Raw genomic sequence first — 27,536 nt, forward strand, 5'->3', positions numbered from 1 at the left:
ACTTCACAATGGTTTTTCACTGCAGCAGTGTCGTCCAGAGGTGTACTGACTTGTTTGTGATTAATTAGTTATTGCCTACATTGAAGCAAGTGCACCTCTGAGCCAACCCAAAAACCGGGAACAGCACATGCAACAAAGACTGCTTGGGTCTCGGGACGATAGCTCAGGGGCAACGCGCTTGCCTTGGAAGCAACATGGCGTGGAGCAACACAGGCTCAATTCCCGGGTCAGTGCTTAGAAACCTCTGGGTATTAAGCGTGTTATAAATAACCAATTGTGCAGCACTGATAAATGGAAAATCTGGTCCTGAATAAGATTTGCCAAAGAGTATATGGCCACAAAATGGATTTAACTTTTCTGACAAATTGTGTCCATTATTTTACCTTAAGAAAAAAGTAATTTTAATACAAAATCACTTTTTAAAAAAAATTACAAAACAGATTTGTCTTTAAAAGGAAGAGATTCTTAAAATTAACTCGTGTTGAGAAACAAGTCAATTTTCTAAATCGAATAAGAAATCAATGCCCAATTCACAAATCAATCAGGTTTATAATACTAAGCATTTTGCTTTGCAAAAAAATTGTTAAATAAACCTCTGGTAGTGCCAATTTAAATAAAAACATGTTGCCAAAATCATGCTTTGCATTAATAGTTGGGATCGAAACAGTTTAAAGTTAATTTAAATACGAGTTCGTTAAATTTGCCATGTCCAGAATAAATGAAATGAACTAGTGCCTTTTTAAGGATGTACGTTCCTATTTTTTCATAATTTTGAACATGTAATGGAGCAATGTAAATTAAGCAATTGAGCTGCTGCATTTATGTGAAGGTCTAACTGTATGGTTACGAAGGCTGCTCAAAATTCCCAAAGTGTGCACCGGATGAAGGTAGATTTTTCCAGGCAGCTGAACCAGCTCTGTGCCTCTGGTATCAATTGAGCTTCGAGGCTTGCAGCCTGATAGGTCCCGAGGATAGAGATGGTAGTCCAACCAGCCAATCATTGGACTCGAGACATAGCAATCCAGGGTTTGAGGGCCGTTACAACTCCAAGCTTACTTCCTGCTTCCTTCCATTGTGGGCTTGGTTTGCCCTATTCAGAAGCAGACAGGACAGGTTCACAAATGGGTGGTTTTGGGACATTAAGGCGGTTTGTGCAATTTCCTGATCCCCATTTCATATCTTTGTCGGTTCTATAGATTTAAACAATCATTTTTATTTTTACAAGAAAGTAAGGGGAAAAAACAAGTCATTTCCCCATTCTAAATTCCCTTTATGTCACCCCAAAAATAGAAATGCATAAAAGGAAAAAAAATATATCTAAGTTTGATCTCACCTTTCCGGTCTGCGGAGAGAAGCCTGTGTGAGGACTGCTGAGTCACCTTCGATTGTGTTCCCAGAACCCCTTCTCCCCCATCACCAATGCAAGCCTTGCATGTAGCCCTTTGTTTTTGCCACTTTATTCACATTTGTGTCTTGGGAAACAAAATGCATTTTTGGGTCTTGCACATTGACACAGATGGCAACGTTTTTAGTGCCGGGGTCAGAAGAAAAGATGAGGAGCCTCACTACTACCAGCTTCCGTGTCAGAAGCTGAGGTAGTCATCCAGGTGGGAGACAGCCTGAGGGGGCAGTGAAAGTTTATATGGAGCATGAATAATGGGAGACTGCTTAAGGGGGTTTGGGGGGGCATAGTTCAGGGGGTGCCAGAGTATGAAAATAAGATGGGGTTACAAAACGAGCTGAAGGTAACCCTACTTGCTGAAGGTTGACAATGCCTTCCCCTTGGACATGCACAGAGAAGGACTAAGTTCAGGAGCTCTAGGAAAGGTGGACACCAAAATTCCAAAAAGGAACAAAGGGGTGGGGAGGTAGGTTTCGAATAACTACAGCTGCGAGACAATTCCCCCATTCCCAGCGCTCCATCGCTTACCCACCCCCCACCCTTTTCCAAGTCGGATGATAACAGCAACCCAGCTCTGCACACTTAGGTTAGGAATGCATTAATCACACCAGGTACTCTTCGCTGCAACACAGCCATACAGCGATACCTCATGCCTATACCAGAATGGCCCTTAATCTTTCCTCGCACACAGCACCTCATCTGACCTCTCCACGGTTTATCACACCCCCTTTCTTTCGACACTCTATGTACATTGTCCCCCTGCAAGGACACACCCTCGAAGTTCACCAAGCCTCGACTTTACATGGACAATTTCCATTCCTGTGTCGTGGAATATCCTTGATCCCACTGCCTAGCGCCGACTTGCCCTTGCCAACAGCAATGGCAGATGCTCATCCCCACAGACCCACTCCACAGGTTATTCAATTGGCCCCTGATCCTGAGCTCACTATCCTGATCAATACACCGTAAAGCCTTAAATCTCCTTACGGTTTCAAGCCCTGTGCATAATAGCCCAGCTTCCTTCCGCCACATCCATTTATGACTAATCTACCCTGCTCTCTTTCCCCTTCCCAACTTGTTCTCCATTTTAGCATGACCTCACTGCCAATACACACACACTGTCACTTATTGCATTCATGTACTGGATTCAGGATGGTGAGCATGTTGAAATATATTCTTACTATCAGATTAAAACACACCGTAAATAATAATTTGTTAAAATCATGAACTCTTGCGGTCACACTCCTTGCCAAGCATGGCACCCTTGGTTTACACTCCACTGTTTATTTCACTATATGTGGATTCACTCAATTCTCACAAAACCATCCGACTTGTAACATGTTTACTTGGGCTCCTTCACATGGGGCAATGATACATTATCGAATATCTATTACATTGCACAACCACCACATCCTTCAAAAAGACCCCTGTTGGGTCGAAACATGGGTCGGTTAAAGTGTATAATAAATTCACCTGGAATATTAGGCACAAGTGTCTAATTAAAGCACAATCTAACCACTACACAAGACCCGGCTCATAAGAGCACAGATACCGATGGTCCCAGCGCCTTGTTCAAGTACAGTTCCGCTAAATAAGTGGAAGTTCAAGGAAAAAACATTTACTTTTGAAATGCAATCAACTGCTAGCATCCGAGGAAGACCCCACTAACTTTCCCTGTGCTCCCATCTGCATCTCTGTAGCTGGGTTGTACACAAAATTATATATATATATATATATATATATATATATATATATATATATTTATTAAGCCCTCATGTGCATCTCGGAGATATCTTCAGTCAGACCACAGCACTAAAAACCAGTTTACACTGCACACTACTCAAGGGCCGTTCAGGTTTTCTACAGAAAAGTGAACAAGCAGCCCCAACTCGTAGTGCATGCATTTCAACTAAGTGCAGCTTAAGGTTTGGTTGGCCAGGTACGGTGTGCTCGTTTGTCACTGCAAAAGTGTGTGTGGAGAGGAACTGAGCAATAAGGCATATGGTGGACCACAGCTTGCACCCACTTGTACCATGCCTATGCTTTAGCTGAGCAGCAACATTGAATGGGATTACTTCCAGGTGGTAAGGAGTTGAATACGTTAGAATTTGAGCCTCTTTAACAACTGGGCTGTCGGTGGTCCCTGCTATCTGTTACAGTTTGCTGACCAGTTGACATAGCTTCAACCACCATGTGCAGGCTGGAAGAGTTTATCATTTTAGCACCTCAACTCTTCTTTCTATTTTCTAATCTAATGAGCTAAATCATAGTTTGGAATATTCAGTGAACCAGCTTTACACAGATCACAGCTATACAGCCTTATTTTACTAAATTGACAAACTATGGTATCTCCCCTCTATAATCAGACCCTCGATAGACAAACTAATAGCGATTGTGTGCTTCGAAACAAGTGGAGCTGTAAAGGTAAAAGGAAAGGCTGTGATTACTTTCATCCCCTAGGGAAAAAGGGCAACATGGAATAGTCTACTTGTGGCAAGAATCCAGACTATGTGAGAACTGGGAGGTGTGCTAGTGCACCAATACTTATTCAGGTGGCCCTCTAGCTGAACATTAGTTTAGTAGTAACGTTCCTTCTGTTGACTGCGAATGTCCAGCCATGATCTAGTGAAGGCAACATCCCAGGCTCATTTACTGGAGATATTAAATCAGTTAGACACCAAGCAGCTAGGTGTGATGTCATGGATGAATCCTGAAGAACTATTCAGGGTGGCACATCAATAAGGTGATCACACCATTAGTCACAGTGGAGACTTATGGTATCCACAGAGAAATCCCTACACTACATTCTGCTGCCTTGTGGTAGGACTGGAATTTGGATTGATGAAAGGGCCACCAAGTGGCACTGAAAGCAGTTTTGCTGCAGTAATAGTCATTGGTACCAGCTTCATCTCTCCCATTGGTCTCAGTTGGGCTCCCACCCCTTGCAACAAGGCTGGGTAAATCTACAGGTCAGTCAAAAGGATTGTGCCATACAATTCAGGTGGGGAACTAAGCCCTACTGCATCGCCAGAGGAGTTTGGTCCTTCCCGTTTACCAGGTCTATTAATGCACACAATGGATCTCCAAGGCCTAAGCAAAAATAAGTGGCGTACCTAGCTCTATTTAGTCACAATTTGCGGGCTTTTTGCAAAGCAGCTCACCATAAGGACAGTAGTTACTGACCTAATCATGGAGCCTCTGGAAAAGGCCACCTCAAAAATAGACAAAAGTCCTGTGTAGAAAATGTGGGGTAATGGGGGAGAGATTTTCTACCCAATCTTAATAATGGAGTAGACACCGTTCCTCCGAGTAGGAAGGACACTGAAATGGTGGGGTAGACTACATGATGGGCATTCCAGCCTAAGCTAACTGAACCAGAGTGGGTGGATTGCCATTGAGCCAGCTTATCCACAGCAAATGGCCAAAAAGCTTCGCCAACTCACCTCAAACAGCAGCCAAAAATATAGATGCTGGTGTACCATCTACAGATCATGTAAATTGTGATAATCAACTTAAAGTGCAAGAAGCTACAATGGTATTGGACAACTCCAACCTTATGCTTAAAATGGTGCTAGCTACCCATGTAGCCTTAGGCAGAACCTTTGGTGTTGATATTTCCACAGGTCCTGGATCGTAGTATTTGACAAGTAGGATTAACTTATTTTTAAAACATTCACAATCTTGACCTGAACACCAGATTCTCATTTGAGCCTGGTTAGGAAATACTAAAGACAAAGAAAGGGCTGGGGGTGGACTACTTGTAGGCACTCATTTGGCAGAAGAATTCCAAGATTACTGCAAGGTTCCCCGACCTATGATCTGGCCCTTTGTTTCCTCTTAAAAGCCAAAACGCATCCAAAAGGGCTTTGGAGGCAACCATGAAACCCTAGTATTCAACAATGGATGACTTTGCCGGGAGGGATTATTGACCAGCCAGCTCCTCAAGAAACTGCCCATGCTAAACCTTATCGAGGGGACATTCATAGTAATTTAATTGCTGGATTCATAACCAACCATCTGAACAGATTTTATGTGCTTAATCATGTGGGTGAACTGAAGCAATTTGAGAGGAGTTCTTTAGAGAATACGTTAAGTCTGTAGACCGTTTTACTAGCAATATCCATATGTACGTCATGAGGCCCTTTACTTTTCCAATGGGTGTTGTGCCTGAAAGGCTGAAATTGTTGGGTGGTCTTGTGTGACTGCTGCTGATCAAAGTATTCATATTTTTATTGGAATAAAGCTGTATATTTCAAACAAAATAAAGGCCTCCCTAATGAACTGGTGATTTACCAGCAAGTAATCTTAAGAGCAGAAATTTGGGCAGTCGATTTCTAAAGGCATCTACAGCTATTTTTACTACTTTTAGTACTTCTGTAACTCGAGTGTAGACTTTTTTTTTTAAAAACATACAAAATCGTCTCAAAGTTACAACTGACGAATAATATATTTTTCTCCACAGGCAAAGCAAGAGATATTCTTTTCTGCATGCTTAATTTAATAATCTACTGGTGGAAAGGGCATGCAATTCACAACAGTTTATTCTCTGTGTGGATAACATTGACATTGGGGAGAATTATTTGGATTTGTGGTTGACGCAGCAATAAGTATACCCAAAACTATTTTAGTGGATGTTGGATCAAAACAGTGATGGCCTTACTTAACGTCGCCTATGCTAGGGTTGTTCGATAAAGAAATGATAGAACCTCATCTGAAAAACCTGGTGAGGCTACCTTTTTGAGCCATTGGAGGGTGGGGGGTGGGGGGGCTCTTTTTTAACCACCAATTTGTTTATACTTTCACCTCTTGTATGTGTGCGTTCGATACAAACCTAGTCATGACAGTGACGTCTGGAACCCTTTCCCTAGCAATAACATCAGCAGACTTAATCTTATTCCTCGGCTGCAGACTGCAATCTTGCCAGTTGCTCCATACAGATTAGAAATGGTACGTTGTCCTAAAACAATAGGATATTAATTCTAGATTTAATCATCAATTCAGATTAACAGTGCCTGGATCAGGATGATACTCCGAAACTCCCTTATGTTCTCGATCAAATATAGAGTAAGCCTGTCGTCACGTGACCCTCAGGAAATCTGAGTTGGATAGGTCCTGCAAGAAACCTAAACAGGACTTCACTGCCCTGAAAAACACTAAATTGGTTAGTTCTGTAAACTATGAAACAAGTAGGACCACCAACCTGCAGGGTATAAGCAAGGGCTTTTAGAGTAAGACTAGAAGAGTTAATCACAGCAGCCACAACACAGTCATTTTGGGGAGTTGGTTGTCCAGAGCCCCATGTACAATCAATTTGTGCCTAGAGTATAATGTTCTGATAGGACATTGGCTGGCCTCATTCACGGCTCTTTCCGATGAAAATTGTGCCAGCCTTATGGGATGGAAGGACATAAGCACGTGGTGCACAAGAGGGCATGCCACAATGAGGCTTTCACTACCTTGAAATTGTTGCAACATTATCCTCCCTCAAGCCGAATAGAGGTCTGGTCTAGATAACATTCCATCTGGTTTTTACAAGCTAAACATCCAGTCAGGTGCTCCTTTATTCTTCAATGACTAACTTCATGATTCAGCTAATGGCTTTTCCGATAGTCTGCAAATTAGACAGCTTGCAATGTACAAAAAGTATTTGCTATTTAGCTACCCTTCAAAAGAACTTCTTGACTGTGCCTTTAAAATATTTGGAAAGGTGCTGTTGAGTAGAACAGATTGGGTGGTTGGACTCGATTGATATTCTTGCATTGAATTGGATTTTCGTGAAGGAATACAACTACAGTATCAAGGCTTTAATTTGTATTTGCAAATATTCAAGTCTTATGTAAAGCAAGAGGATAAATGTAGATTGTGGCCTTGGCTACTCGGTTTCTGAGAATGGAGCAGATTATTTTCCATCTAAAAGTAACAATCACTGATGTATGCTACTGTGGTCCAAGCTAGTTCACCCCTTTTTATCCTGGGTCATACAAGAAGTACAGCAAAGAAGTGTTTTATCAATATATCATCATCTCATAAACCAATTGTTTAAAATACTGAGTGACATGAAAACAAATCCATCTACAGTAGAAGGCATGTGGAATACATCATCCCAGGCTGACAAGTCTGTTGCAGGCCTATAGGCCATACTTGGCAGTCTTGCTATTGATTTTGCCACGAGAGACTTGGGTCTACAGATCAATGAAACAAAATCTGAGATCATGGTATTTACCAAAAGGAGGATGATAAATCCTCGTGTTGAAGACTTGTGATTAATTCACAGCACGTATGGATGAATACAATTATTTTATTCTGATATTTAGCAGTTTATTGTCCAACATTAGCCGCCTATAAAGCAGGTATGCCAGCTGAAAAAACGTAAAGACCAGACTAGCCAAGGTGCAAATAGTTCGATTAAATATTGTACACCCATTTTGTAAAAGATTTGTGTCTTCCCAACTTTGCTAAATGTATCATATGCAGGGTACTATTTTTATTAAATGCCATTTAGAGTCCTAAAACTGGCTTAACACATTTGAAAGGGAGTACTACAAACATTAATTGGATAGAGTACTCCGTAAAAGAATCGGTCAGCTTTAATGTTCAGACCTAGAGGTCAGACTGTAGTTTAGTGTGTTCTGCAAGCCAACTAAGGAAACCATTAAAAGTGAACTGGAGGTGCAGCTACATCTTTAACTGGTCACACTAAATTTGTATGCAGCCAGTCACTAGGTTTCGTTTCATCTTTGATTGAAACTATTGTGACATATAACAAAATTGGTGTCAGCAAATTGCTACTTTTTTGCAAGGTAGCAGAGCCTAGACTACATATTGTAGTAGTTAAAACATTTGTGGCAACATTCCACAAGACTATTACACACCATCATCCTCTAGCCTCGCAAAATCTACAAGCCCACTAGCATTGGTAGTTTTTATGAAGGGAGAGTACCATTTTCAGGTCGAGTATGGGGATGTTAGAAACTTCGTATTTAGTGCAAACACGATTTGTTTGCAGTAAATGGCAAGTATACGTTTCCCTGTGAATGCTTGACAGCATTGCACCAAATATGAAGTGTACTTATGGCAACATGCACCATTTTACAAAACGCACTGGTAAATGTTTTGTCACCAGTCACCTTGGGGCAAGTGCATTTCTCTTCTCTTAGGTCGAGTATGTAAAGTAAAGAACTCGCCCTGCAGGTCTAGTGGGATTTTTAAGAATTTGCAAGGCCTGATCCTGCGTTTTTATTTCTCCTGTGGGCAGAATTCCCAGTGTATACCTAGCCTACAAGTAAATTTGTCTAGGCTACATTAATACTATTAAACCGTCTCAGAGGATGCTTGAAGAGCCCTGCAGGTTCTTCATTTAGAAGCTATAGCTGGCACTTTATTATGGTTGTTTAAAGTGACCGTCCGTTTATATTTGTAGTGTTTTAAAATCAGACCGGTCTCTAATATTGTGTAATTATGAACCTCCCATGCATCGATTCCTGAATAAAGCAGAATTGAAATTGACAGCATGCCACTCAATCTCTGTGGATGGTCATCTCTGCCCAGTTGCATTGCTTTGAGATAGGCAGACCTGTGCAATGCAGATGGACTGCTGGAATCTCAGTAAGACCCAGATGCATATAGAAAGCCACACTGAATGAGGAATCTGTCCCAGAGTCCATCATTTCATTTTTTGGAAGCTCATTGAAGTGCCACCTGTAGTAGTGAGCAATGTTCCCTCTAAGCTGTGCGCATGTGCGCTTGCCCAGCTTCCTTCCGGGTGCCGCTCAGAAGATTTTTAGCAGCGCACACAGACAATTCTCACCTATTCACAAAGATTTAATAAGGCAGAAGCCACAGCAATTACCTGAAATTGTCTTTCTTTTAAATTAAGCAACTAGTCTTGATAGTCTGCTCATTTGCATTATACTACTATGCAAGGGTGACTGTAAACACCTAAAATCCCTAACAGCAAAATACACATACAAGAGGTTAAAAACGAATATGAAAAACTGGCTGCATGAACAGAAGAATCCTATCAAGATATGCCTGCACACATTAATCAAATAATGTTCCCTCCCCACCCATGACTCCCAAACCTGACTCTGCCACACTTTTACCTTATGACTCTATCTTCGGCCCCAGAACATATTAAGATACTAGCGGACAACCTTGACTCTTTCTCTCATGGATCTGCGAAAGGTTAGCAGACTTGTACCTACATCCACTTGTTTTATGTTTGTTGTAACATGAATTATGTTCATGCGCCAACATATCTGTGACTCATTGCACCTTACCAAAAGCGTCACCCACACTATATAATCGAACTACCAGCTCAAATATTGGATACTGGCTGTAAGTAAGCAGGCTACTTTGATGTGTAACCTTATCCCATATTTCCTCTTCTTTTTACATATGTCACACAATTGCTTTGAAGCAGCCCCCTTGCAAGTTAACACTTTATAAAACTCAAATATTAATTTGCCCTCTACAGATTTAGCGAAGACAAATGTGATGCTCAGCATCTCCTATTTTAGAATTACAACATTACCCTTTAACTGGAGAGCAACATTGCAATATCATTTACTTAGCTAACAAGGGATAATGGGTATGGAGTATGCCATCTGTATTGTTTCCAAGCTTTCAGAGTTCCTTTGGGCATAGACCTTCACACATTATATGGTAACTCGCTTCTATACAAAAACTGTTTTGCTGAGCACTTGTGTAATCCTACACAATGATATAAGGGTGGGGTATGTTGCAAACAATCTAGTATGCACTGCAGAAGAATTGCGTGCATGCAGAGTCATGACATTCTCAAAATGCACAGAATATGTTGAGGCATTAAATATGCCTGGCTTGCAAAGTATTGTGGGTCTCCTAATATACCAGTGAATGTTTACTTCTACAATCCCTCACTTTTTACAGTGCTCTATCATCTAGTATTGGAGGCTAGCACATGGGCCGGGGAAGGCTATGGGTGGAAGACCACATGTCAACACTCCTTGCGGGTGATGAACAAAGCAACACATTTCAGAAACCAACACAGACGTTTCGGCAGTACACTGCAAGCAATGTGTTGCTTGTTTGGAAATTCTAGTACCCGTCTAGACAACAGCACCTTCTTTTTCTTTCTATGCTCAGCTGCTGAGGGCTTTTCTATATAACCATGTGTTCTGTGTGTATAGTCTCCAGCAGCTTCCTGCATCTCATTTAACTGATCACAAAGAATTACCGAAGAGGGATCCATAATTACAGAAGGTGTCACTCAATCAGTTGTATCTGTGATAAATTGATGCTATTAAATTAAAAGGATGTGATTTTCTTCAGTAAGGCTCTTGTTTAATGGTATCTAGGCTGTGGTGCGGAAGGGCGGAAAACTATACACTTTATTATGTTCCCTGTCATTTCACTTCCTATGTAGGGGTACAATCAGGGCTCTAATCAGATTCTGCTCCCTAAATGATTTTTCAGGGCGCAAAATGTATCTTTGCCAATAGGGTTACTTTCTGCTTATTAAAAGATGTTCTTTCCCCTTAAACATCCTCTTGAGATTGAGCATTAATATTATTAGAGTTCCTTCCTATGCCACTGCTCTATTGGGGTCACTCATTTTTGATCCTCATATTTTGAGGGGCAGTTATTCACCCTTACACAAATGATTAAAATAATGTACACCTGGCCCTTCAATTACTTCATTAAAGTGGCACTTGAACTCCTATCAGCATGTTTTTTGACACATTGCTTTAATTGCCATTAATCCATCGGTAAATACTGTATTCTGTCTGAATTTCTTGACAGCCACACCAGTTATGCCAAGAGATATTTGTGTTTTGTAATACACATGCATGATTTTCCAGTGGCATAAAACATACATTTTTCTCTGCACATAAATATGTTTGCCAGGTACTGTGGCAGAGGTTGAAGTCTTGGACTGGTTGGTGAGTTTACTCTATAATCGCATATGACATTTTATTTTAGCCTATGTGTTTGGAAAAAGTGTTCTGAGGTTTGCAAAGAATTGCAGTGGCTTGGAAGAGGAAATTCCTTTCCAAACTCTCTTCTGCAACGGTAGCTCACAAAGTGGCTTACCTCATTAGTCAGTTGCGCACAAGGAAAATAATGTGCGTACAACAGCCAACCAGTTCCGCACATAGAGAAAAATAATTAGATGGAACATTGGTAGTGAGAGACTGTCGACAAAAGTCCAATAAACGTCTCTGCAGTAGTAGCATCTCACACTGGGGTGATCCGACAACGTGTTCACATCAGTTTTTTTTTTTTTTTTTTTTTTTTTTTTTTTAAAGACGCCTCTTTAGTGCATTCATACACATGGCTTGTGAATGTCACACCAACTGCATTTTACTACCCACACAGTTTAACAGTTGCCACCTGGGCTTTAAAAGATGGGCCAAGTAAAGATATTAGGAGATACTGCTTTAATGTAGGGGGGGGGAGGGTTCATGGCAAGCATACCTTAAACAGATCTGACGGGTGATCAAGATTATGAATAACAATGGAAAAATGCAATTCAAACATATAGCCAACTGGTTGCACATTTCTAAGTTGCATACCATACAGGTTGGTGGCCTCCTGGAAAGGCTGCAGTAAATCATTTTGCTCAAAATGTTCAAGTGATTGTTAGGTAGGCACAGTCCAGTTTACTGCTCTGGCTATTGCAGTAACAATTCACTGTGATGCACTATCGCTCATATGTTCTTCTTCAGCATATAGGGAATTGAATCCACAGTCTGCATTGCGATTTCAATCTGGTTGTACGCAGGGTGACGTGTGACTGCAGTTTTCATAGCACATTCCTGGGATTGTAGAAGACTGAAAATGTATGCAGATCTCCCTAGCCACAATCACCTGCTGTTCCATTGGTGGCCACTGGTTAATGAAGCAACTACAAGGATGAGAGTTTGGGGGGCATGGGCAAAACAGTGCATGCATTTACCCATCATCAAGGCAGATGCAATATTAACCTGGTTAACAGCCGCCACAAAGGTCATTTCTAATCCACGTGGAATGTGCCAATGTCCAACAACCTCCATTATTGTCACCTAGAGATTAACTCCCCTGATGGTTCCTACTGTCAGACATTTGCAAAAACAAGGAGGCCCGCTGGTAATCAACATTAGGCAGCTTCTTTCCTGAGCTTTACTGTAGAAAGGAACCTGGGGAGATATTCGGGAGGATAGCTCAGGGGCAACGAGCTCGCCTTGAAAGCAAGACAACGCAGAGCAACCGGTTCGATCCCCGGGTCCGCGCTTCGAAACCTCTGGGTATTAAGCACGTTATAAATAACATCATATCATGAGGCCAGGGGGGGGGATGCATCCCAAGTGGACTAGTGTCATTAACAGAATCCAGAATGGTCATGAGGCATGCAAATTGAATTAGAGTGACATTGTGCCAAAACAGAATTGTGCAGCAGGGTTCAACAAGGTCAACAACATGATTCCAAGCCTTTTTACAAAGAAATAGGGCAGTAAATGCTCCTGAACCCATTCTTTTTTGCATACATGCAGTGGATGCCATCTCAGAGAGAGAGATAACTTTTCAGTGAATTATGTGTGCTTGCTGTTGATTAGGGAGCAAATGCTATTGATGCTACTCACTGCAAATGTGTACTTTTTGTTTTTGGAGAAAGTGTACACTAGCAAATTGCTCAAGAAAAAAAAAAAAAAAAAAAAAAAAGGGTCCTGTTCAATGTCTTTCCCTACCGGATGTGGTTGGGATACAGAACAAAGCACCTAGAAGATACTTGTTTCTCCGTGTGATGCATTCACTCGTCACCATATTCATAACTTGCAGTGCGGTCCCGATTAGCACTATTCAACCTGTCATATTCCAAAAATACATCAATTTATCCACGTATCACAAAAAATACATAAACATATCCCTCTCATATAGTTCGAGATTTAAAAGCAGACAGAAGATGGTCTTGGAACACCAAATTTAGTTAACACTCCCAAAAAATGTTTTTTTCAAACAAGTAGTAAGGGGGTGGGGAGGTTAAAAAAAAAAAATAATCTGAGTGCTATATTTTCAAACCACTTTACATCAATTTCTTAGCACGATATAAACATTTGGAATCAATGCACCAGTCTCAATGTACCTTTGTCTTGCTTAACACGTTGGTATGGTCATTTTCCTTCTTGTTTCAGCTTACTACATGCTGTACTTGGCCAGACTTCTTTGGCCCTAGTTCTGTTTGTGCTACAAGAACACCCCAGTCTAAGTTTCTAACATCTCAGACCTTTGTTTTCTAAAGTGCAGTACGATTCCAAAAAAAGAACAAACATGTTGACACTTGGGCTTTTTGGCCTTTCAACACAGGGTCAGCGTGTAATCCACTGAGCACTCATTCTTTTCAATTAGGCCTTCAACAGGACAGATATCCATATAACGCCCCAAATCACACAGGGTTTTTCTCAAACACTAAAAAGTCTGGACCAAGATCCAACAAGCCTCGTTTCTACCCCTGAACCCCCCTCCCACCATTTTCAGCTCTTCGGATTTTTTTTTTTTTTTTAATTTAGATCCCTTCTCATGCCTTCTATGCTGCTGTCACAACTGAACGGGTGTTCTTTAGTCTGTTACCGTCCTTCATTGGTGGAAGTCCTACTCTTGGTGTGCCTTTCTTGGCATTTCCACTGAGAGTATTTTGGAAGAGTATGCTCTGGTCTTCAGATCCCAAGTAGACAGAGTAACTCTGCAAGTGCTTGCGCTCTGCCTGCTGGCTTCCTACTGCCACAGGTTACCAGACTGCAGCTGTAGGAAGCCAGCAGACAGAACATGAGCACCTGCGTGGAACACAGAGGGGTGTATATTCATACAAAACACTCCCAGCAGAAATGAGGCACACTGAGGAGCCAAGAGTAATGACTCCCACCAATGAAGGATGTTAATGGACTGAAAAACATCCTCTCAGTTGTAACATTAGCATGGAATGCATGATAAGGGATCTACATTAAAAACATACCCAAGAGCTGGGGGGGGGGGGGGGGGGGAATAAATAAAAGAAATTGGATCTCTGTACAGATGTTTTAGTGTTTAAGAAAAACACTTTGGTTTGGGGCTTTACATATTGAGATCTGTCCCGATGAAGGCCTAATTGAAAAGGAGCGCTCAGCGGATTACGAGCTGACCCTTTGGTGAAAGGCTGAAACACACAAGTGTCAACATTTTTGTTGTTGTAATCATACTGCACTTAGATCAAAATAAAGGTGAGAGATGTTAAAAATTTAGACTAGGGAGTTCTTTCACCGTAGTCCTGTTTGTATAAGTCTGGCCAACTAGAGTCTGTAATAAAGTGAAACAAGATGGAAAAGGACCAGAAAGTGTTAAGCAAGACATAGGAAAATCGAGACCGGTGTATTGGGATTCTAAATTTTAATATTGTGCCAATAAATTGGTATAACTTGTGTGAAAATATGAAATTCTTTACGCACCCCACAACTGGAGCATCTTTTGAGTGTTAACCTCATTTGGTGTTCAAACGCCATCTTCCGTCTGCTTTTGGATCTGGAACTATACAAAATGACTATGTTTATATATATTTTGTGATATGTGGATAAATTGATATAATTTTGGAATACGTCAGGCTGAATAGTGCTCCTGATCGACGACTGCAATATGAGGTATAAATATGGTGCCGAGTGAACGAGAGGGCCATCTCAAGGAGCAATGAGTGTCTCTTCCAAGTGCTTTGTTCACTAGCATATTGCTGTCAGAAGCATGCTTCCTGTGCAGTTCTTGCTCTTGACCAAGTGCAGTTGTTTCAATTACTTGCACCCTCTTGTTCTGCCCCCTTGTTCTGCCTGGCCTCACAGGACATGTGGGACATCAAAACACTGCTGTAAGAGTAGCTCTTGAATAAGGTTGCAGCTCTTGAATCAAGTAGCTCTGGAACTATCATAGCTTGTGTCACGTTCTTCAGTATCAATGCAATCAGAAGTGGTGCAGGCTCAGGACTGGAATCTTGCTCCTAATGCATGAATTGCTCTTTGAACCTTAAGTGATGTCATCTCAATTCCCTCTTGTGCCTCAGTTGGTGTGGCCTCAATTTACTCCACTCAGACAGATTCTTTGGACAAATGCACCTCTCTGCAAGATCTGAAGTCCATGATTGATGGGTGTAGCCAGTGCAAGGTACCACATACCATCTGGTCTTGGCCTTATTCAACGCAAACAGCCAAAACACAAAATAGGTTGCATCTGCAACTCCCACCTCCATTCCCTTACCACATTTGTGTAGTGCAGCACACTCAGACATCCATCAATAAACTAAGTTGTTAACACTGAGCTTCTCAGCCTACAGAGCAAACAGCGGCTCTTCCTTGTTTTGCCCTTGCCTGCTAAATCCACATGGGATTCTCAGTGTTCTGCCTTTCTCCTGTGCCTAAAAATGCATGCAGCATGTACTTCCCCATCACCCACAAACCAAGTGCCACTTCCCCAAAAAAAAAAAAGTAATTTCCCCCCCCCCCCCCCCAACTCTACCTAGGCCTGTTAATTCTACTCAGCTCTGTACTGCCATTGCTACAATTTCCTACTCCAAGCCGGAGCCAATCATGCCTCTTCAAAAGGTCAGCCAACTCTTGAGAGTGGATTTTCTTGCCTTGTTGAATGCAGAAAGGAGGTGCGGGAAATCTGCCCAATAGACAAAAACCAATAAAGTTACACCTGGTGAAGCCACTACAAATTATAGGGTTTCAGTTTAAGAACATGTGCACCCACGTTTATCGTTTTATATTGCTGAAAGTGTGCTGATCTATCCAATGGGATTCAGATCAGACCCCCCCATTATTGCACCATTAGTTTTCATCGGTTAGAAAGAAACCTAGGAAAAACATTTGTGCCTCTGAAATGTCAAACCCTTTCAGAGGCAACATTTGCTGTCGTGACAATAAGCAATTTCCCCAAGTTTATTTATTTATTTATTTTTTTTAAAGCCAAAAGAAATGGCACAAACTTTACAATAAGTAAGTAAAACTCCAGATTGACTCACTCTTCCAAGAATTCTACGAAAAGCTTCTGGCATTTCTCAGCGAGAGCGTCCTTTACAGCCTGTCCAGTTTCCATCGAAGCCTCATTCCCGATCTCCATGATGACAATGTAGAGACCACAACAGAAGACAATTCTAAAAGTAAAAGAAGAAGTACTACTTAGGAATTAGCACTAGACTCTTATTCTGCATTATGCTTAATTATACACTGCTCCCAGCTTTTGACCAATGCAGGAATTTCCCTGGAAACTTTGATTGCTAATCCAAATAAAGTGAAAAAAAATACAGTGCAATGACTGATCAGCATGAAAGAAACCTTACTAAAGTCTCCTCTTTATTCCCATATACATCATAAATGTATGGGGACCACCAAATTATAACAGTCTGCTCCCAACAAGGCATACTATGCGTTTCAGACTAAAATGTCCTTCTTACTAATGAGATCATTGGTATCCGAGGAACCCTCCCACCGGGTCAGTCTAGAAATACGGATACCTCTACTTTGAGACCGCAAACGCATTTTGGTGGCCGTGGGCCAACCGTCTCATGCACGATATGACAAAACATAGGTTTTCGAGTTTGCCAATGAACGGCCATTTTGATGTAACAAGAATCGGCATTTTGTTTTCTAACCATTGCTCATTGCTTTCTGTTCCCATGGCTTCGCAGTATATTTTCCGCTTACACTGCTCGACTGTGAAACATTGTTGTCTGTATGTGAAAATAACAAGGCCGCAGGGCCATGAGGATAACAAGAGTTCGCTGAAACACAAACGTAGGCAGCACCAGGAAGAATGCCCGGCTCTCTCCCGAATGTAGCCTTGAAGCAGAGCTGCAGGGCATTTAATCATTTCACAGCTGCCAGCCAGTCTCGTTATATGGTAGAATATGTTAGAATAATACTGCTAAAGGCTTGAATTATGCTTTTCTTACGGCCCCCCTTTGCTGAGCCCGCTAGAGCATGTCGGCTCCCAGGACGCGAATAGCACCTGATAGATAGCAAGGTCCGGAATGCAACTTCCCCCCCGTATGTAGTTCGCTTCCAAGAACAGAAGCGCCGTGTTCTATTCAATAACCGAAAGATGCCTTCGCACTCACAAATTGCAAATTGTTACTAGAATAGATGTTTGAAGGTGTCATAGTGGTCGGAGATATCCATCACACCAAGTTCAAAGAAACCCAATAAAGGGGGGTGTTAAACATGTCATAGCTGATTGTTTGATATGCATTTTGTATATATGTAACTGATGTACGTAATTCGCTCTCTTGCGTCCCTCGAGGTCGAGAGATAGACGTTGCGGGGCGTGAGACCGAATTGGCCAACTGAGACTTTTGCTTTGCAATAAACCCTAGCTTTGGGAATATAACCTTGTGTCTGCCGTCTCCATCGTGTGTGGTGACTCGCCTTATTTCCATAGACGTCAGGGTCCCCTAGGGGCCCCTTTCAACTGGAAGCAGCTTGTAGATTTTATTAATACTAGGGTAAAGGAGTAATTGTCAAACTTGCTTCTTTCCTGCTCTGCTCTAAGAGCTCAGTGTATGGACTTCTCTGTAAATATATAACTAGACAATGGGTTCTAACTGACCCATCAGCAGCCAACAACATACTCTGCAGACACCTTACCCAAGCAGCTTCCTTCTTAAAGGAAGCAACAGCATGGATAGCCTCCTTCCTGGAACGTAGGAGGATGAACGTCCTCAGAGAATGCTAGCGCTACACCTTCACCAATCAACTTCAGTGTCCCCAAGGCTCTTGCGTCTCCCTCACATGCCAACATTCATGAAGCCCCTCTTAGACTCCCTTGACATTGCGTATACAAATTATGCAGTTGAAACCCCAAATTCTACTCCCCCCCACCCCCCACGAGCACCTATTCAGAAGATGCAACTGTACTAAACTCAACCTTCACCAACATTCAAGCACGGATGGCCTCCCACGGCCTCTGCTTGAATGATGACAAAACAGAACTCCTTATCCTAAGACACCCAACAGCTTTGAACAAAATGAATACTCTACTATTATCAATGGCATCCCTATCCCAGTCTCGCCGAGAGTAAAAACCCTGGGAGTCTACTTGAATGCATCGCTCACACTCACCAGACAAGTTGTTAGGCAGAATTATATGCAGTACCCTTTGGGAACACCACTCACAATTAAGACTACAAGTGACAGTACAAATTCACCTTTGGTACAAGCCTGTACTACACAGTAAAAGTGGTAGCGATGGCTGAGTAGCCAGACTTCTCTCAAGAGCAAGTGAGCAGTATCAAATAGTTACACAAAGGACAGCAATTACTATGATTCAAACAAACACTGACTCAAGGTTTCTGAGTAAAAGAATATACATTTATTTACACATCAGTTGTATAAACACATCACTAAAGTAAAGCAGTTGAAAAATTGTTACTTGTACATCACACCACTCCCAATAGATTCCGGACAAGTTTAAACTTAAAACGAAGTGTGAGCAAAATGGCACTCCAGCAATTTAAAAAGGGAGGGAAAGAAAAAGTTAGGCTAAAATTGAGCAGCACTAACAGTTAAGGAAGCAGGGCAATCTAGAAAGAGGAACTACAGTGATTGGCCCCAAGCCTATTTGATTTGATTCAAAGTCAATAGGACAAAAGTCTTTTGCTCAAGATCACACAGTTCAGGGTAATTCACGGTTAAGTCTTTGCCAAAGAGTTCCGGACGAAGTTGGTCTGCAGAAAAGTTAGTTTAAAGAGTAGAGAAGGACAAGCCCTTCACCGCGGCTGGACGAAACGAACACCCAGATTTGCACAGTACCTTTAAATGGAGAAAAAGCTGTAGCGGAGGCAGACGTTCCGGTAGTTCCTGCAGGCTCCCAGTTCCTGCAGGGACTGTTGGACTGACACAAAGTAGGAAGACTGGAGGGTCCTGCACTACCCAGGGAACTAGCAGCAGAGCAAAGCAACGAATAACCGGTGTGCTCCTTAAAACCAAAGCAGGGTCCGACTTTCCTGGCTATCCGGCCCACTGTAGCTCTGTACAGCGAATTCGACCAGAGGAAGGAGTCCTGGCTTGCAGTTTGGGCAAACTGGTTGGTTCCACCAGCTCAGGGGAAGAAGATTCCTGGAGGATCTTCTCTGTCGTTGGAGTTCGAGGATTCTGACCTGCAGCAGGGCTTCACCAGGCAGTTCAGTCATGGTAGGGGTCCTCTTCCGTCAGCTCCTCATCAGTTCTTTCGTTCCAGTGGAGACTCTGCCTTTCCAGACTCAGAGACCTGCTTTTTATGCAGTTTCCCCCCATGCACAAAGCCTGGCTGTCAATCACACAGCAGGGTGGCTGTCCCACCGGGACAGTCACCACAGCCAATCATTTCAGAGTGTGACATGGGTCTCCAAGGAGACACTGTGCAGGGAGTCCTAAACCCCTCCCTCACATCCTGTCCCCTCCCAGACATACAGGTGCCTAAGGAGGGCTTCTGCATAGAAGCCCGCAAAAAGACAGCGAAAAAAGGAATCAAACCTCGTTTGGCACACAGAGTAAAACACCATAAAGACTTACAAAATGAAATGGCAAATTAACCCACCCGGAACCGCAATAAAACATATGGTCTAGCGGGTTTAAATTCGAGGCTACCAAGATAGCCTAAAACAATACCAAAGGTTATTTAAGATAACCGTGGTAGAAAAAATAGCCAAGTCTTGATGAAAAGGGAATGAAACAATGCTCCAAGAGAAACAGACAAAAAGGGATAAGTATTAACCCTTTCCAGTACTCCATGTAAGATGGTTTGTACCTGGACTGTGGTTTTACATAGTCTAATAAAGTTAATGGCAACTCTATGTTCTGGGAGACAGTAGTCAGTCCCAGAAAATGGAGTCTGAGTTGGGAAGTCTAAACAACCCTGTGCCACTGAACTGAAGGTGCAGTGTAACACAGTAAAAAAAAAATGCCTGTGGAGTAGGTGAGGCTCCACAGTCTATGAACACAAAAATGTTACACACAGCAAAAACACAGAAAAAAACACATGCAAGAGTGGGGAAAAAAAAAAAAGGGGCTCACACTCTTACCCTCTTACCAGTTGAAAGAAAGAAATCCAGCAAAGCTGCTGAGGGACTCAGTAGGTAAGGGAAATTAGCCATTTGCGTCAAGACCCTTCCATGCGCCAGATAGCTTCCTGACAAATCACTCGCACCGTGGTGGGCGCTAGACTATAGTAACGCTCTATTCGCCAGCACCTCACCCCACAATAACTGCAAGTCATACAAAATAATGCCTTAAGAGCTGCCCTCAACCTCCCCAAAGCCAAACACATCAGCTGCCTGCAGTAAAGTACAATGGCTCCTCATATGGGAAATAATTCTCTCAAGACCCTAACCATTACACATAGATGCATTTCCATGTCAGCGCCACCATACCGGTCCCAGAGATGTTCCAAACTGCAATCAACCAGCCTGTCAGAACACCCTATGCACAAAGTGCAACCCACCTTCAAACGTGCAAAAGCAGGTGGCTCAAGCTTCCCAGTCATTGCAGCCAAGCAATGGAACTCCCTTGCACTAATCTCAGATCAGAAAGCTCATACTGGGCTTTGTGTAAAGGCCTCAAAACCTGGCTCTTCAATTAACTTTGTATGTCCTTGGCCGCCTTCCATTTCCAGACCCTTCCAGCAATATGTATACACGGTTTATATTTTATTTGACTAGATGTAACAATGTAATCCATGCTTACATGTAACCTACTACCACTTGCTGGGCCCAAGTGGCCTCGTTTAACATGTTCTCCACTGCGCCCTGATGCCCGAGGGCTTGCACACGCTATACAAAATGCAAAATAAAATGTGGTGGTAAAACAGTATCCCTGACACTAGTAGTCTTAAGGTTTTTAAAAAAACAATTGTAAATTGAATGATTACAGTATTATTTTAATCCACGTTATTACTAAATGTTGGATTTTAATCAAGATTCTTAAAGAAATACATCTTAGATTGATCGTAGTTGCTTTCTGAATTTTTACTTTGTAGGGTCTAAATTTATACATTGTATCAAGTATCTAAAACTGCATTGAAGGTATGGTTTTTTGCGAGTACATTTTATATTGTGTTGTATCATTAGTACTTTTTATTTATTTTTAAACCATATACAAGTTTAACTTTTTAAAGGTGATACACATGTCGGAGGAAAGCTTAGTCAAATCATGCGGCCAGGTGTCCTTGGTTTAAATCTTGATAAACTAGAACCGCACTGCAATCCCTACATTTGCACCTGAGTGATGGGTCATGTTTCAAACTTTGGGATAAAAAGAAATAAAATAAAAGAAATACTTGGCTAAGATACCCAAATACTGATGTGTTCTACAACCTGTCTCAGAATCTGAAGTCCAGCTTGAAAGGCAAGTCACATCTTTGTGGGTTGGCTCTATGAAAGAAAACATTTGCTAATTGACATTAAAATAGTGGTGGGTGTGGAAGGTCAGAGAGAGGGCTAGAAGGGGATAAATGTATGACATCCCCTATTCATGTCTTTAAATGTTAAGTGGTGGCAGCAGAAGCCTATAGGACAAACATGGGGCTTGAAATGTAGTGATTAGTGGAAAAACTCAAATTTATTCAGAACTGATTATCTGTTCTGGCCAACACCACTTGTGCAACCCCTTTATTGGAATCTAGAAATAAATCAATGAATTAAATAGCTAAATGCAAACTGTTTTGTATTGGTTAAAGTTTGAGTTCACCAAAAATTCTAGGGGGGTTTGCTTGGTGCATTAGCAACTCAGGATTCAGACCTGCTCCCTTGGTTTAAAGAAGTCATGCCCCGATTAGGAAAACTGCATTTCATCCTGGAGTAAACCCTATGGGAAATTTGGACCTCAATGAGTGGAGGGGAGTTGAGGGGTGGAAGTGCAGTGAAATAAGCCTTGGAGTAATTGCACTTGAGACTGGTCATAAAAAAACAGTAGCCTATACGCATGATATTTAACAAATAGTGTGGTGTACACCCAATCTGGCAGGCTGGATCAGGTTTATCAACCTTGGCAGAGATGGCTCGATCAGTGCAAGGGCCTTTAAACAGGGTCCCCCAGCCGATCGGCAGAGTGTTTTAAGGCCACTAGCACCACCCTGGAGCGGTAACGCGCATGTTAATTATTATTTTTTTAAAGGCTTTATTCATTGAACGCGGTACCATGCGCATTCCTTTCAATAAATAAAAACTGTCCCAAGATGGCCAGCATGGATATGGAAGAGCCCCTCTTCCATTTCCATGGCAGACACAGATCCTGAGCAGAAGCGCGGCAGCAGAGGGGCAGTCGCTGCCAAAGAAAACAGTAAGTGTGGCAGGAGCCAGTCGGAACAAACTAATAAAATTAAAGGGAGGGTGAGGGAAAGATGGTGCTGAGGAGAGGGAATCAGCCTCCAGGTTCCATGGAACACCGGCTGAGATGAACGGGTTAAGCCCTCAATCCAAGGAACCCGATTGGCTGTTACCCCCGTTTCCCCAACCCCGGGTGCCAATATGGATTTTGAATCTTATTTGGATTGTACCAATCCACCATTTTCACATTTCATTTTTGTAATCTTTTGACATGAAACTATGCAACAGGCATCGGTTACAACTCGATGGAATATCCATGATTATTCTTCCTGCATGTTTTGCCCTGCCATTAAAGAACATGAAATGCACTCTTTATCTTGGTCAGGTTTATCGGTAGGACCTTAGTAGATGGATGCCACAAATGAAGCTGTATCCATCTGTAAATCAACACATGATTGTGTTGTGTGCAGTGGCTGAATATCTGGTTTGGAAGAAGGATGGGTGATTATTAAATATATATATATAAAGTTGTTAGATATATTCGTCCTTATAGGATATGTGGTCCTGTAGCCAACAAACCTCACATGTACTATGAGGTATGGAAATACAAGTTGAGTAATGGATCTTAGGGTCCTTCCAACCTCGTTGGGTTTCTTACCTGTGTGTATAAACCAGTTACATGTACTAACAATTTTACCAACAATCACATTTCAACAAAGTTTCATTGCATTAGTCTTTTCTTGTGTACATTCCTCTCGACAGTGAAAAATCCAAAAGAAAGGTTGATTTCAAAGACCCAAGCCGTTCACTGTCGTCCAATGCATTTCGGTCTACTGACCATCTTCAGGGAGCCATGTCTAAAAAAAAAAGTGAACATTTTCTGTAACTCAACTCCAAGTCTGCATTGAGTACATGCTTTTCATTTTTATTTTTTTTTAAATAAATGTATCCAATGGTCAGATTTTTACCCGTCTGCTGTGTCTATATATCTGGAGTACCCAAGAGGGAAAGTCTCCCATTGGGTACTTGAAGATGGCATAACATTCGTGCCCTGTGAACAAGAGTGGAGGAGAAGAAACTGAGCGCAAATGTGAACGCTGAGGCGCCGAGCAGGAGAACACAGCGCCATTGGTAAGTAAATGCTTGTGCATGAAATTTCTGAACCCTTCAGAATCAATCACATAACAGCGACAGACAAATTTGAGAAGTACTAGATGTTTAACGTAGTTGCAAAAGATGTTTGGCAAATTGCCTGAGAACAGTGTCATAAATAAAGATGGCTAAGCAACACTAAGAGCATTTTCTGCACACACACGTTTTAGTACAGACAAAAACTGACAAACTTGTCAAACAAAGGAAGCATGACACAATGAGGCCCAAAGAATGCTAGAGGCGATAGCATTGTTCAATTAACAAATATGTATACACAAATTACAGACTAACATGGGTATTTCTATGGAACAGCAAGCAACAAATCGTAAAATTAGAGAAGTTACATAAACAAGAAATGTAAATGGTGGGTGGTAACCTCACTACAGAACTATTGATCCAAAGAATTCCAAGGGGTTTGAGGAAACGTAATATTCCCTCTTACAAGAATCAAGACAGAGATGCTACTAATCTGTGCGCCTTAAAATTTCGGGAAATTGGTACGATTTGCCAAGAAAGATAGGGACCAGATTATGATATAGATTAAAGAAATAAGACATACAGGAGCACAGGCCAAGGAGGCAGTAGCATTACAACTGCAAATGGAAACAAAGCTGAAAATACATGAGAAAGATGTTCAAGAACAAACAAGAAATTCCTTTGAGATAAAGATTTCAAAGTAGGCAGAATATACACATTTGCTTAAAGGACCAGGCATGCAAAGCAAGTCAAATAAACTGACCCCAGTAATACAACAATCCAATGATGAATGTGCATCCAGCTCCTCAATTGAAGCATCGGAAAGTGATGATGCACAAACTCCAATACAGCTCAATTTGAAATGAAACTGGTACACTTCGACCACACTGACCCCGAACCATTCAAAGCTTCAACTGACCAGTGTCACATTCGATAACAAGAGAACAGATAGTACCAACCCAGCTCCACACCCGGAGTAAAGGTTCAATACAATCCTCGCTATGATACAGCTGGATCCGTGCAACATCACCACAGCGAGACGGCCCACAAGAAACCAGCAACATCCCTACCCACAGGGTTACAGCTCAAATGGAACCATAAGTATCAGGATGCAGACCCCACTAAGCCAACCCTCAATTTTCTGCACACAGGACCCACACAAAACTCACAATTTCTCTGCCAGCAATCCGCACGCACTTTACCACACCGACAACACATAAACAGCACCTACAGCACACAAGGTCTCGCCTGATCCTATACTTGCACCAAAGCCCATCACTCGGTGAATACCGAGCTGAAGCGACCAACAGCACACCACCTCCCCTTCTCCAGACTAAGCCTACCCACCCTCCTTCCTGTTTACAGAACCACCAGAGCGCCTGGGGACCAATTCCGTTGGTGAATGTGCGCTATATTAGTACCTTTAACATAACACTTGGATGGCAAAAAAACAAATCTGAGAGGCCGATCTGCCACAAGAGCACTAACACCAAGGAAAGCGAGACAAGGAAAAAGGCAATTTAGAACAGCCATGGGAACCAACACCTCAGGGGAGACAGGCTTGCTTTGTAAATAATTAACACCATGCAAATCAAACTTATCAGAAAGCAAACTGACTAAATCAGAGTTGTTATTGTGGTCATCAAAAGGACTACATTTCTGCCCTAAAGTAACCACTGACTGTGCTCTGACGGATAGGTCTATAAAAATTGCAGGAAGTTGAAATGTATGAAATACTTTGCGACACATACACCGGAGAGAAGACCAGAATGGAGGCCAGAAGAGCCACGTCACCATCAAGGAAGTCTACACGATTTGGCCATGTACAATTATGAGGACAGTCCAAAGAGAAAGTGATGGGGGACAGTCATGACCTTTCGGAATGTGGGATCAACACAAATATAATCAGATAATAGTGGTTTCAAAATTAAGTCTAAATGCAATACTAACCTATCAAACTGTGCATACCTGGAGAAATATATAATCTATTTTATGATCTAGTTACAGAAGTTTACAAACTGGCCAAGGTAGAGTCCAGAAGAGTCCAATAAAATCATCAGATGGAAACAGAAGTTAGATTGGCAACATAAAACCTTACGCACCTCAAAGACCCTACAATAATCATTAAAAACTCAGATAAAAAAAAAAGGTAGTAATATAGTGATTATGAATCAAGAGGACTACATTAAGCAAGCCAAATGACACTTGAACAACAGATCATACGCTCTACCTTAGAAGATAATCCCACTGGTTAACAAAAAATATGAATCAAAAACTGGAAAATTGGTATGAAATGTGTCTCTTGGATTGGGAAGAGAAAGTACCTCAAAGTTAAGCATCCCATAAGACCTACAATTTAAAATCGCTGCAGAAGTGCATACAAAGCTACACAAACCTCCATGTAGACATTGCTGCATCCATAGGGTCCCTTTTGGAGAATAAAAAAAGCACACATCTTTTTGACCACCATCTGTTCCATTTTGTAGAGACATTCCATCGTACACCAAAGACTAGAGATTTATTTTATAAAATTGTTGATCTTCAATGGGAGGAATAGTTTCTCCTCACAACATTGGATGTAATATCGCTATACAAAAGCAGTCAATACAAAGATAGCATACAAGCAGTGAAGTATGAAATCAGAAAGTCGTAGGGAACACTCAAATGCTTATTGAGTTGCTTATTTTTTGTCTAGAAAATAATGTCCATGTTCGACAAAAAGTATTTCTAACAAAAAATGTGGGCCTGCCATGGGCACTACATTTGCCCCCACCATCTGCAAATCTCAGGATAGGGTTGTGGGAGAAACAGAAGACGATCTAGAAAATAATACCCGAAACATTGTCTTGTGGACCAAATATATTGAGGACTTTTAAAAAAAAAAAATATATATATATATTTAGAGTTTATATACATAAGAAAAAAAATGGTGTCAAATTAAGAGGCAATGTACAAGAAAACAGGAAACAGCATGTACATATAATACATCAACTGAGCCCACCTCCCCCCACCCCCAGGAATAAAAAAAACACTTCATATTATAGGAAATCATAAAATGTTCCCCAGATAGTCATAAAAGGTCAATTTGTTCTTTAATTTATAAATCATCTTTTCCATTTTAGGAAGTCTGTGCAACTCCTTGATCCATTCGTTAAGTGCAGGAGCCATCTTGGTTTTCCATCCTCGAATAACCAGGCACTTGCCCACAATTGCACCCTTGAAAAGCAATTTTTTATGAGCAGAACTGAGTTCAATTAACTCAGAATCATCTCCCAATATCACAGTTTTGAAAACTAAATTTAGTCGTGTAATTGTCACACAGGACACACACACACACACACACACACACACACACACATCTGCCCAAAAACCATACACGTACACAGCTCCACAACATGTGTTACAAGGAGCCAATATCTTTTACACAGCCCCAACACTATCACAATTTGAAAGATTTTTTCAAATTCTCTGGACACTAAAACTCTTTTCAGTATTTTAATTGTCGAGATCTCTCTTCCAAATTCACTGAACAAAGAGATACATTCCTGCATATATTATGCCAAAACTCAAGAGAAATATCAAAATCAATACTCCTACTCCATTCCTCCCACAGTTTGATATTGCCATGAAAATTTGTCACAATCAGTTTATATATTCTTCTAGCCAGTCCTCTTTTAGGTTTAACGAGAAAAATTTCCCAACTCCATAGTATTGGTCCAATCAACATCAACT

The 27,536-nt window shown here is 41.6% G+C and overlaps 1 protein-coding gene across 3 annotated transcripts in view; it reads right to left on the bottom strand.

Moving 5' to 3' along the window:
• The window catches only part of LOC138481725 (maternal DNA replication licensing factor mcm6-like), an 860,230-nt gene that overhangs the window by 741,777 nt on the left and 90,917 nt on the right, over nt 1–27,536 (bottom strand). For all 3 annotated transcript variants that reach the window (XM_069613836.1, XM_069613835.1, XM_069613837.1), the window contains exon 2: nt 16,401–16,532. In XM_069613836.1, the coding sequence (XP_069469937.1) occupies nt 16,401–16,498 (98 nt within the window). In that variant the 5' untranslated portion in view covers nt 16,499–16,532. The remainder of the gene's footprint in view (nt 1–16,400; nt 16,533–27,536) is intronic.

This window comes from Ambystoma mexicanum, chromosome 5p (genome assembly GCF_040938575.1).
Source record: "Ambystoma mexicanum isolate Mex_15411 chromosome 5p, UKY_AmexF1_1, whole genome shotgun sequence".
Lineage (NCBI taxonomy): Eukaryota > Metazoa > Chordata > Amphibia > Caudata > Ambystomatidae > Ambystoma > Ambystoma mexicanum.